Source organism: Poecilia reticulata, linkage group LG6, assembly GCF_000633615.1.
Source record: "Poecilia reticulata strain Guanapo linkage group LG6, Guppy_female_1.0+MT, whole genome shotgun sequence".
NCBI classification, from domain to species: Eukaryota; Metazoa; Chordata; class Actinopteri; order Cyprinodontiformes; family Poeciliidae; genus Poecilia; species Poecilia reticulata.
The window spans coordinates 31,013,704-31,025,334 of record NC_024336.1 but is presented as its reverse complement, the minus strand read 5'-3'; the positions used below and the strand labels follow the sequence as shown (position 1 = coordinate 31,025,334).

The window sequence follows — 11,631 nt, the reverse complement described above, 5'->3', positions numbered from 1 at the left end:
GAAGACTCTGAGGAAGACTCTGAGGAAGACTCTGAGGAAGACTCTGAGGAAGACTCTGGGTGACGATGGGGTACAGCTGGTTGTAGACCCTGAGCTGATGTTTCCTCAGCAGCTCCACCAGAGGATGATCCGACCTGGAAGAACCAGGATCTTCACTCCAGACTCGGACATAGATATATATATATAGATGTATCCCATAATCACCTGAGCAGGTAGGAGAGCAGATCCAGAACCAGCGAGGCGTCCGGGTTCTTCCTGATGTTGGTTCTCCACTGTTTGGGCCAGTCCTAGAACCAGAACCGCCTTCAGCCAGACCACTCTGGGCCCAGCAGAACCTCTAGCGGATGGACCCATCCCGACTAGAGCCGAACACGGTTGGTACCGAGACGTTCTGCTGGGCCAGCTGGTCAGAATGTTTCACTCACGTGGTCCAGTTCGTACTCCAGAACCCGGGCGTAGAGGAGCCGCTGCTCCTGCTCCTCTGCAGTCAGTGCTCCAGAGGCAGCAAACCTCCTGTTGAGACCAAACAGATTAAATTAGATCAGATTATCAGGCTCCTGATTGGTCAGCAGTTTGACCCCCTCCTGGATCAACCTGCAGACATCTCAGGCCTCCTGGTTCCGGGTCCGATCTGCATCAGAACCGGAACCAAACATGGAGAAGCAGCATTCAGCTTCTATGCACCACAGATCTGGAACAAACAGCTGAAACCCTGAGAGCCTTTAGGGCTAAAAGCCGCCTGTTGAACCTAATCAATGAACCGCTGATCAATATATCTGATGTGATCAATATATCTGATGTGATCAATATATCTGATGTGAGTAACTTTCTACTTGTGGTTCATTGATGTCAATCAGTCGGAGTCGCCTTGCTGCTGATAAACTTGATTGATTGGTTGATTGATTAGATCAGAACCTGATTAATCAGCTATAACCAGGTTGATTTCGTTACAGCCACAAATATGCGACTGATCTTTGGATCGCAGTCCATCACATCTGACCTTCAGACAGAACCAGCCAGGCGGAAACGACCGACCGGACGGAGGGTTCTGACCGGACGGAGGGTTCTGACCGGACAGACGGACGTTTCTGACCGGACAGACGTTTAGGCTCCCAGGTGATGATGTGCTGCTACCTGTTGGCTTCGTCCTGCAGCCTCTGCCTCCTCTCCTCCACTTTCCTCTGCAGCTGATTCTCACGTTGAGGAATAATCAGAGTTCAGAACAACCAGCTGGACTCACTGACTACGGCAAGCCGTTTTAGCATAAAATCTGCTTCACTCACATCCCTCATCTCTGAAACTAGACCAAATGTTCTAGTTCATGAAGATTTCTCTAATTACATTCTGACTAAATGATGCCAGTTTTACCATTGAAGGTTTTGGAGGTTTCAATTCAACAAATGCACATTTTATGTTTCTATTACAATAGGACTAGTCAAAGTAAATTTAAGATATCCTTTTTTCTGACCAGTCATAATTCTAAATCAAGATATCTTAAATCTTTTAGATTTATGCAGATTTTAACATTTCAATGAAAACATGTTTCTGAAAATGCATCTCTTCTGTCGTGAAGCACAACGGCTGCTGGAAGAGGACAAACAGGAATCTGCAGATTTCTGAAGCATCTTCCATCACAAAGTTTCTGTTGTCATGTCTCTTTCTCCATTGCAGCATTTTCTGAATATTTGGTGCCGGAAACCCAAACCTTCTGCGGTTTGGACGCCTCAGTAGCTGAACATCGACAGATGTAGTTTTATGAGTCATAAATCTGTGAAATCTTAAAGTGTAGTTATGAACGCTTCAGATGACGAATCCCTTAGAGATACTTTGGAAATCTAATCTTTATTCTATTTACCTTTAATTTATAAATGTGCCTAAATTTCAATATGTGAGAATTTCTGTTTGTTCAATTAGTATTTAGTAAAACTGACAAAAATAATGTAAAAACTTTGATGATGTTTTTAACTCAACTTAACCCTTTCTGTCATGTTACGATGATCAGGCTCATGGATTTGTAAGATCAATCAACTTTAGATTAACTCAATCGATAACTTATCGATAAGTTATCGATAAGTTATCGATAACTGGCTTATCGATTAGAAAACCAGCTCCAGTTCTAGAAACCAGCAGATTTGAACTCCTGGCCTCCATCTTGGAAGCGCTCAGTGAAAGGATACGGCGTCCTGTCTGGCTCTGGCGATGATCAGATTCTCCATCATCTGCCGCTGCAGGGAAAGCGTCTGCAGCAGAAACATTAGAGGAAAACATTTATGATAAACATTTACTTTTAAAAGTAGAGAGAACCAGATTCCTAAACACGGTTCAGAGTCCAACAGAAACCAGAGACACGTTTTCCTTCCACAATGAAAACAGGAAACACAACATTTCTTTAAACGACAGAGCAACGGAGCAATCAGCAAACAAAAGAACAGAAACTGAGTCTCCATCAGTTGATGAGTTACTAAAAGTCGATCCGGTCGATCAGAACGATCCGGACCGGATCCAAGCAAAACGTTGGCAGCAGCTCTCAGAACTGCAACAGCAGGAGGCTTAAAATAATCCAGAATAAATGATGACCAGCTTCTGGAAGACAATGGCTCAAACATGATCAACACAATATGAATAAATTAACTGAAGATTGTATCACATTTTCATGTAAAACAACAAAATTAGGTGTAAAAACTGCAGATGAAAGTAAACAGAGCAGCAGACTCAAAGTGTGTCGATCATTAGGAGAAGAACCCAAATGTCATCATCCAGACTAAACTCCTGATAACCAGAACAAACACGCAGCACCTGAAACACGTGCATCTGGGCCGCAAAGGTCAGAGGTCAGCAGCGCTTTAGATCCACCAGGTGCTGCAGGAGTGACATGACTGCTCTGTTTCACCTGAAGATGAAACATGCTTCTAGGTAATCAGATTACTGATCGCTTCATCAGAAACAGCGTGGATCTCTGAATCCTCTGGGCCGCAGCAGGGGCCCCAAACCTTTTCCTGAGGGCCACATCACTTCCCCTTCTCTGCTGGGGCCCGGAGTCAGTTTGTAACAGAAAAGAGCCTAAATGTAAAAATGTAGTTTTCCAGAAACCACAACCAAATAACCCTCTCTGGGTCCTTCACAGAATAAATCCAGGAAATAACACTATTAATGAAATAAATACCGTATTTTCCGGACTATAAGCCGCAGATATCTCTGCCGGTTTTCCACAGCGATGCAGCAGCAGCAGAGGGGGGCGAACACCCAACATCTGAGTCACAACAGGTCGACTGAATATCACGTTTATTACGTTGAAAAAGAAAAAGTTGCCAAGTTTAGATTTAACTGAACTGATTACGGTAGTTTCTGAACTTTAACTATAACAGGAAAAGTGCTGATCCTTCGTGTTGCTGCCAGCATGTGCTAAATGAAAATGGGCGCCTCCTTCTTCTTCTTCAGATTTCAACGGCAGCTTGCATCCATTATTGTTGCACTACTGCCACCTACTGGATCCTACGGAGGCCTCCAGGGGACATGAGGATTTTTTTCTTTTGCGTTCCCTCCAATAATCTACTGATCAGTTCATGCGGATCAATTGATACTGGAAGCCTTTTTTACGTCATTTCTGCTTTAATACAAACATATGTGCGTTTTTCCATGAACTATTGATTTATTATCGCGGTAATAATCAGTCATCTGATTGTCTCTGTTGTTCGTCTGAATGGTTTAAAGAGCTGCTTTCAGTCCATCGGAGCCTCAACAGACAAACATGCAGCAAATGAATCGATTTTCAATCAGTTTTTAGCACCAAAGAGTTAATAATTATTATAAACACGTTTTCACTGAGGCTCTGTAAGAGCCATATGAATTTAATAATTATTGGTATGACAGAAGCAGCGGCTTTGACACCTGGTGGTGGGCGTGTCGATGTGGGCGTGACGTCATAACGTATGAATGGGAAGGTGATTGGCTGCTGGCTCTGTGTCTGAGGAAGCTGGTGACCGGTGGTCAGTCCTCGCAAAGTTTGGAGAATGATAATMAAAATKWAATAAATCGATAATTGTGACAGAACAAAGAGGTTTGGAGTTGATTGATACAGATGAGATTCCCAGTTAACCCAGTGCTGCTCCACCACCATTAGTTTGCTGTGTTTATAATAATAAAACGTGTTTATTATTATTATGGACTGAAAGCAGCTCTTTAAACCATTCAGACGAACAACAGAGACAATCAGATGACTGATTATTACCGCGATAATAAATCGATAGTTCATGGAAAAACGCACATATGTTTGTATTAAAGCAGAAATGACGGCGGCCACCGTAAAAAAGGCTTCCAGTATCAATTAATCCGCATGAACTGATCAGTAGATTATTATCCCCTGGAGGCCTCCAGGGATCCTAATATCTATATTATTATTAATTTTTAATGAAAAATCTTCTTTTTCCCCTCAATGCTATTTAACTGATCAACAACATTCTCAAATTTCAATTCCCTATTAAAACCTAATTCCGTTTTAATGGGCGCTTTCTTCTTTTATTTCCAATTTTGACTTCCAATGATTCACTTCCTGCTGCACAGTGGTGCAGTTGGTAGAGCTGTTGCCTTGCAGCAAGAAGGTTCTGGGTTCGAGTCCCGGTCTTTCTGCATGGAGTCTCCATGTTCTCCCTGCATGGTGGGTTTTCTCCAGGTACTCCGGTTTCCTCCCACAGTCCAGAAACATGACTGTCAGGTTAACTGGTYTCTCTAAATTGCCCCTAGGTGTGAGTGTGTGTGTGCATGGTTGTGTGTCTCTGTGTTGCCCTGCGACAGACTGGTGACCCGTCCAGGTGACCCGTCCAGGTGACCCCGCCTCTCGCCTGAAACGTTGGCTGGAGAGGCAGCAGCACCTCCTGACCCCACTGAGGGACAAGGGTGCAAGAAAATGGATGGATGGATGATTCACTTCCTGCTAAAGAGCCCCCTGGTGGTGGAAGAAAAATCAAACCATAGGAAAAAAGTAGCGGCTTATAGTCGGGAAAATGCGTTATATGAAAAAAAATCTAAATGCTCTCCGGTATTGTTCAGGGGGCCGGAGCCGGCCCGCGGGCCGTAGTTTGGGGACCACTGGTTTAAATTATGAATCACACTTGCAGAGCTTACTGTAGAATAACATCTCTGCTGTCTGGATGTTCAGCTGTTAGCATATTAGCATGACTTCAGTCAGAGGCCTGTTTAGACTGACTGCTAGTGGAGGTCCGTACTGCCCCCTGCACCACAGTCAGTCTGCAACGACTCTTTGGAAATATTTGGACAATATGAGTTACGACAAGATTTAATAAAAATAAATACATTTAACTATTTCAACCCATTACATGAAAACCTGAAGTTGGAGCTTAACTGGGTTAACTGGGTTAACTGGGTTAACTGGGTCAGGGCGGAAGTGGAAAAAGTTGAAAGACTTCCAGGAATCTGAACCAGAATTTCACCTCGTTTAATCTGGAAGCACTCAGGCTTTATGGACCCGTAGTTCTGGTTCCGAGTGGTTCCAGTTGGGTCCTGGGCGTAAGGACTGGTGTGCAGGATGGAGGTATGGGGGCCAAAATGGTTTCAGGACCAGAACCTGAACAATACATAAATTGCCTCCACAATTTATTTATTGTTCATAGAAATCAAAAGAATCGGGGGATCAAATTTCACAGGTCGGTTTAATTAAAAAGTAAAGAAAGTGGAGAGCAGGTTCGCTAACGTGACTTTTATCACATGAAGCAGTTCGGAGTATTTCGGTTCAATTAACACAAAAATAAGACGACCTACATTTTCTGACAGATATGACAGCAGGTGTTAAAATGAGCTAATCAGCCAAATTCAAACACATAAACCTGCCACTGACACAATGTTCATTGGTTGCCATGGCAACGGCTCTGCGCGTGACGTCAAGCTGACAGAAAATAAATAAATAATACAATCACCGTTTTCTACATTTTTCCCTGGACAAATTGCGTCATTTTGTTGGTAGAACGTGGCTCAGAGCAACGATAACAGAAATATTTCATAAACATGTAGGAGCCAAAGTTTGTTCAAATTTAAACCATTAAGTCAAATTCAATTATTGGCCAATATAAAATATACATTTGCTTTGATCTCTTGCATCTTTACAGAACTGACTAAAAGTTCGGTTCTAGTTATATGTAGTTCCGGTTCTGTTCGGGTTCTGTGAGAAGCTCGTTACCGTGTCTGCAGCGGAACACGGTCAGCGGTCAGTCTGGACCGAACCGGCTTAGTTCCCAACACTTTACCTTCATGAACATCTTCAGCTTCCTCCAATATGGCTGCAGCTCCACCTGGTTCCGGAACGTTTTCCTAATCTAAACGGAAAATTTTCCTTTAATCCAAAATTTCTCTGAAAAACTCGAGAAATAATTTAAGACGCGAGGAACCGCGGTTCGAGAAAAGGTTCGGCTCACCATGGTATTCCCTCAGGCTCTGGTTCCCAACCGCAGATATGAGACGAAGGAGAAGTTTTACTGGGTCACTTGGACCTTATCTGGAGTTAAATAAGCCCAGAGTCCAGATAAATCCGCCCTTTCACCCAGGGGCGCGGGACAGAGGAAAAGTGATGACAACTGTAGGGGCCCTGACCAGCAGGGGGCCTCCACACTTTATTTATTGCTCATAGAAATAAATACAATGAAAAAATTTGGGACCCTGTCAATTACAAAATAAATCATATTGTATTTTCTAAGATTGTTTTTAGCAGTAAAAATATAATGTTCCCCTCCCAGACCAAAAACAAACATCCATATCTGCCCTGAACCCCCCTGTCTGCGTTAAATGGTTCGTTCCTGCTTGGAGCTTCACCGTGACGCTGTTAGCAGCAGACAGTAGGAAACACGAACGATTGTGGCTGTTACTAAGCTGCTAAGAAACGTTAGAAAGGCAGGTTTTCAAATAAATATAAAACATAGAGAGATAAAAAGGCAAGAGTGTCAATTTATAGCTCAGTTTTTCTCCGAGAGGTGGGTAGACTGAGATTATCAACCATTTAGCATAGTTAGCTTAGCTACAAACTACTGATTACCTCCATTTCACTAGCATTTAATGAATTAAGGAGATAAATTACCAACATATTCATTATATATATTCATATATTTAACTTGTCCCTGGTACCTTTTACCACTTAACAACAGATGAGTCGGTCAGCAGCAGCTCTAACCCACGTCCCTCCTGACCCGTCCTCTCCTGGGTGAAATTAAAGCTGCAGTATGTAACTTTTATATAAAAAATATATTTTTCCACATATTTGTTAAAACTGTCATYACGTTGTGACAGGATGGTATGAGAGGTAATCTGTGAAAAATCTCTTTCCTCTGCCTTCTCCCAGTGCTGGAAACAACCAATCAGAGGCAGGAGAGGTTTAGTGCTGTCAATCACAATCTCATGTGGTGCTGCTCATCCTCGCTCTGTGCTATTCTGCAGCTAGCATAGCCTGTTGTAAATGCTTAGTCTAGTTAGCATAGCTACCAGTGATAGCAGATAAACAATTTTCCTGTAACAATAAGTTGTTTCTCCACCATTAGCACATTTAGCAGTGAGTGAGTGAGTTGATTGACAGCGCCAAGACCCTCCTCCTGGTTCTGATTGGTTGTTTTGGTCAGAACGGTGCATCACTTTAGCCAGTAATAGTAATTCAGGGAGCAGGTGGAGGAGATTGATTGTTTTCACAGAATATCTGTCATAACAAACTGCTACATGGTGACATCTTTAACAAATACGGAGAAAACATATTTTTATTAAAGTTAAACTGCAGCTTGAATAAAATGCAACTAAATAACATTTTTTGAGAAGTCTGGATTGTTTTATGTGTATTTTGACTGTTGCTCATGGGAAGAAACATTTCAGTATCTAAAACTAGTAGAAAAGATTTAAGCAACCGACTTGCAGACTGAATTTTACTCTTGCATGTAAAATTCATGAGCAGTAAATATTGTACTAGTTATCAGTATTGGACCAAAGAAAGCAAAGCAGATGCAAGCTTTTGAAATTGTGAAGCTTTTGATGGGTCACATAGACCCTAGAAATCGTAACAGCCGCTGTGTGAGGAGGGGCCCAATCTAATTTTTTGTCAGGGGGCCCAACATTCCTGGCAGCGCCCCTGCTTTCACCCTTAGCTTCATCAATAACCGATCTGACCCCGAAACGGAACCACTACAGTTTCAAAATAAAAGCCCGGAAGTCATGTTTCTTGGTACATTTCAGGTCCCAAAGGAGTGTCCTTACATCTGGACCGGATCAGAATCAAAGAGTTCTAGTTCAGATATCCAGAAGTCCATCTGCTGCTGGCAGAGCCATCGACTGGAATGATCCATCAGAACCAAACCTCCGTTACTGAGGCTACAGCGCCCTCTACTGGATCACCAAAACACACCGGAAAACACGCTGGGGCGCTAGAGAGAAGGTTCTGGTTCTGTTAGTGGCGACCATTGTCTGGAGGTTCTGGTCCTGAAACCTCAGGGTCTCATCTTGTCATCTTGGGTTTCTGCAGATGGTTCTGTTGGTTCTTCTCTGTGCGGCTGGGTCATCATCAATGGGTCCGAGGTTTTGGTTCCTCCGGCTCATGTGGAGCAGTTTCTGAGTGATGGACCAGAACTGCAGTGATAAGAACGCTGCTCCAAAAGGTTCTGGGGAAGAAGGAGCTGGTTGAAAGGTCTCAAAATTCTGGTCCCGAGATTAAGATTGTGACAGAAGAACCAGAACCTGGTCCAATCAGCTGGACTTCAGAGACCAGGAGAGGATCTCCATCATCCAGAGCTGCTGCTCCTTCATGCAGAGGTTCAACAGGAGATCCAAACTCCTCCCAGGTCCAACTGGACCAATGTTCTGGACCAACTGGACCCACCTTCTGTGGAAACCCTTTATACTTTGACATTAAAGGTCTTAATCCTGTTGATCCTGACTGGCTGAAGCAATAAAGGGAGGGTGTGAAAACTTTTTCCAGGAACTGTAAATCTGCCCCTGGGATTCAGACAGGAAGTGGCGACAGAGACCGGTTCTGGGAGGTCCAGACTCACCAAGGAGGTTTTCTGGGACGCCTGACCCGGAGCTAGCCGGGCCACACGAGCGTCATAGGATGCCTGGAGCTTCTGGTTCTGCCGGGACGCTTCCTCCACCGGGGTCAGTGTCCTGCAGGGGACACATCCAGGACACATGAGGACAATCAGTGGACACATCGGTCTGCTGTAGTCTATAGAACCAGTGAAACCAGTGGAACCAGTGGAACCAGAAGCAGTGATTTGGACGTTACTCTGGGGACTTACTTCCTCCTGCAGTCGTGTGAAGCTTCAGTCTGGTGTCTCTGGAAGACATCAGGAGGAGGGAAAGGGGACGACTGTCCGCCATCATCTGACAGACCAAACGGGGACGAAGCATCAACCTGTCCCTCAGCAGCAGAGGCTGGGGACAAGATGGGACATTAAGAGACAAGATGAGACATTAAGAGACAAGATGAGACATTAAGAGACAAGATGAGANNGTCAGAGGCCTAACCCTAACCCAGGAGGAAGTTAGCTGTGATTGGTCGCTGAGTTTATGCCAGGGATGCTCTGATTGGAGGAGAGGACTCACCGCTGTCTCCAGCCTTGGGACCGGCCTCAGCCTCCGATTGGTCAGCTGAAGAACAGGAGGCGTTGTGGAGGACAGGGGGGACAGGATGGACAGAGCGCTTCCCTATGAAGGACTTGGCTCGGTCCAGACACTGCTCTGCCAGCCGCAGCATCCTCTCCACCTCCACCTGCGTCTCTGAGGACAGAGACACACGAGACGGACAAATAATCCAGGACAAAACCTATGACAAGTTCATCTTGTTCAGTTCTTAAATCATTTATTCTACAAGATTAATGTGTCATAAAGTAAAATATTCCAGATGTTTCTTCCTGTTTCATAATTCTGACCTCCAGCTAATTAAAATGTTCAGGTTATCTGAAAATTACAGCAATTAATACAAGATTATAATCCAGAAAGGTGGACCTGAACGTCCCCACTGAGGGACCATAGAGGGTATTTCTATTCTGTTGTGTAGAACAGGAGGTCCATATTCTGTCCTGGTTCTGGTTCTTCAGGAAGTCCAGGTTGACCTCCAGCTGGTCTTCTTTGTTGGTTCTGGCACCTCTCATCTTCTTCTGACGTTTTAGTGAGCTTCAGTCACGCTGCCACATGCTGGTCCGTGAAGCGAATCGACCCAACTGGTCCGACTTCTAGATGTTGTTCATGATGCTGCTGAGGTAAAAACCTATCCTGATTTTCACCTTTCTCCACCAGGGGGCGATAAAACTCTAAAGGAAGGCAGATCTGGGGCCTCGTGCATAAAACACTGCGCAGTTTTACACTAAAACTTGGCGAAAGGAAAAATTACGAAAAGTGCGGCGCACAAAAAAAGGGATGCATAAAGCCGCGCACGTGGCCGCGCACCTTTCCTTTATAAATCCTAATTTGCGGGAAATAGAGCGGCTGCAGGTCGCTGCCCACAAATACATATGAATTTGGCTCTGATGGAGAACAATGGAAGGATTCAGAGGGACCCATTGATCATAGATCATATTGATCTTCTGTTGATGATGGTTTATTAGTTTATTAGTATAAATACCTGGAAGTCTGCCACCACGTGAAGCAGTAACCATGGCAACGTCCTTGTTTGAAGCAGTGAGTATTTATTATAATAATAATAATTATATATTTTATTTAAAAGGTGCTTTGAGGGCACATAATGTCACCTCACAAAAATAAAATTAATACATTTTAAAGAAAAAAATAAAATCCAAATAAAATAAAACAAATAAGGAGATCGTGAAAATGCCCGTTTGAACAGCAGCAAAGTGATCAGCTGGGATTTAAAGAGACAGAGAGTCAGACGTTTATTCTAAATAGTGGACTCGTGTGTATAAGTTGTACATTTGCAGAATAAAGATGCTGTCTGTCCAGAAAGGCGCTTTCACAAAGCGGGCGGCTCGACCACTCCAGCTGCACCGGTACCGGTACCGTTCAGAGCTCCAGGATGATCAGTCTGGATTAATCTAAACACTAATAAACCATCAACAGAAGATCAATATGATCAATGGGTCCCTCTGAATCCTTCCATTGTTCTCCATCAGAGCCAAAACGCTCCACAATGCGGCACATTTTACTTACGGGATTGTCTACACACCATAATCACCTTAAAATAATCAAACCTGGAGTTAATCTGCTGATCCAGACCTGTTTTTTTTTTAGTGAGAATAAAATAACCCCATAGATGCATTTCATGCGCTTCGGTGCACAGACCGACAAATTACGTCAGAGGTCCCCAAAGTGGGTCCTGGAGGCATCCTGCATGTTTTATTCTCTCCCTGGGGGAAGAAACAACCTTTTCAGCTTGTCAATGTTTTTCTTAGGCCTCTAATGAGCCGTCATTGGACCCAGGTGAGTTAAACCAGGGAGCAGGGGCGCGGTACAGAGGAAAAGTGATGACAATAGGGGCCCTGACCAACAGGGGGCCCTCCACAATTTATTTATTTATTAGAAATAAAAAAATAAATGAAAAAAATTGGGACCCTGTCAATTACAAAATAAATCATATTGTATTTTCTAAGATTGTTTTTAGCAGTAAAAATATAATGTTCCCCTCCCAGACCAAAAACA

General features: G+C 43.7%; 1 protein-coding gene across 1 annotated transcript in view; it reads right to left on the bottom strand.

Annotated features, from left to right (window-relative positions):
* Window positions 1–11,631, bottom strand: part of vps9d1 (VPS9 domain containing 1) — a 29,817-nt gene that overhangs the window by 4,848 nt on the left and 13,338 nt on the right. Inside the window, exons 3-10 of the mRNA XM_017305455.1 lie at window positions 9,583–9,756; window positions 9,276–9,411; window positions 9,030–9,141; window positions 2,178–2,240; window positions 1,135–1,187; window positions 426–513; window positions 205–287; window positions 2–134 (exon numbers count right to left, since the gene is read on the bottom strand). Of these exons, the coding sequence (XP_017160944.1) occupies window positions 2–134; window positions 205–287; window positions 426–513; window positions 1,135–1,187; window positions 2,178–2,240; window positions 9,030–9,141; window positions 9,276–9,411; window positions 9,583–9,756 (842 nt within the window). The remainder of the gene's footprint in view (window position 1; window positions 135–204; window positions 288–425; window positions 514–1,134; window positions 1,188–2,177; window positions 2,241–9,029; window positions 9,142–9,275; window positions 9,412–9,582; window positions 9,757–11,631) is intronic.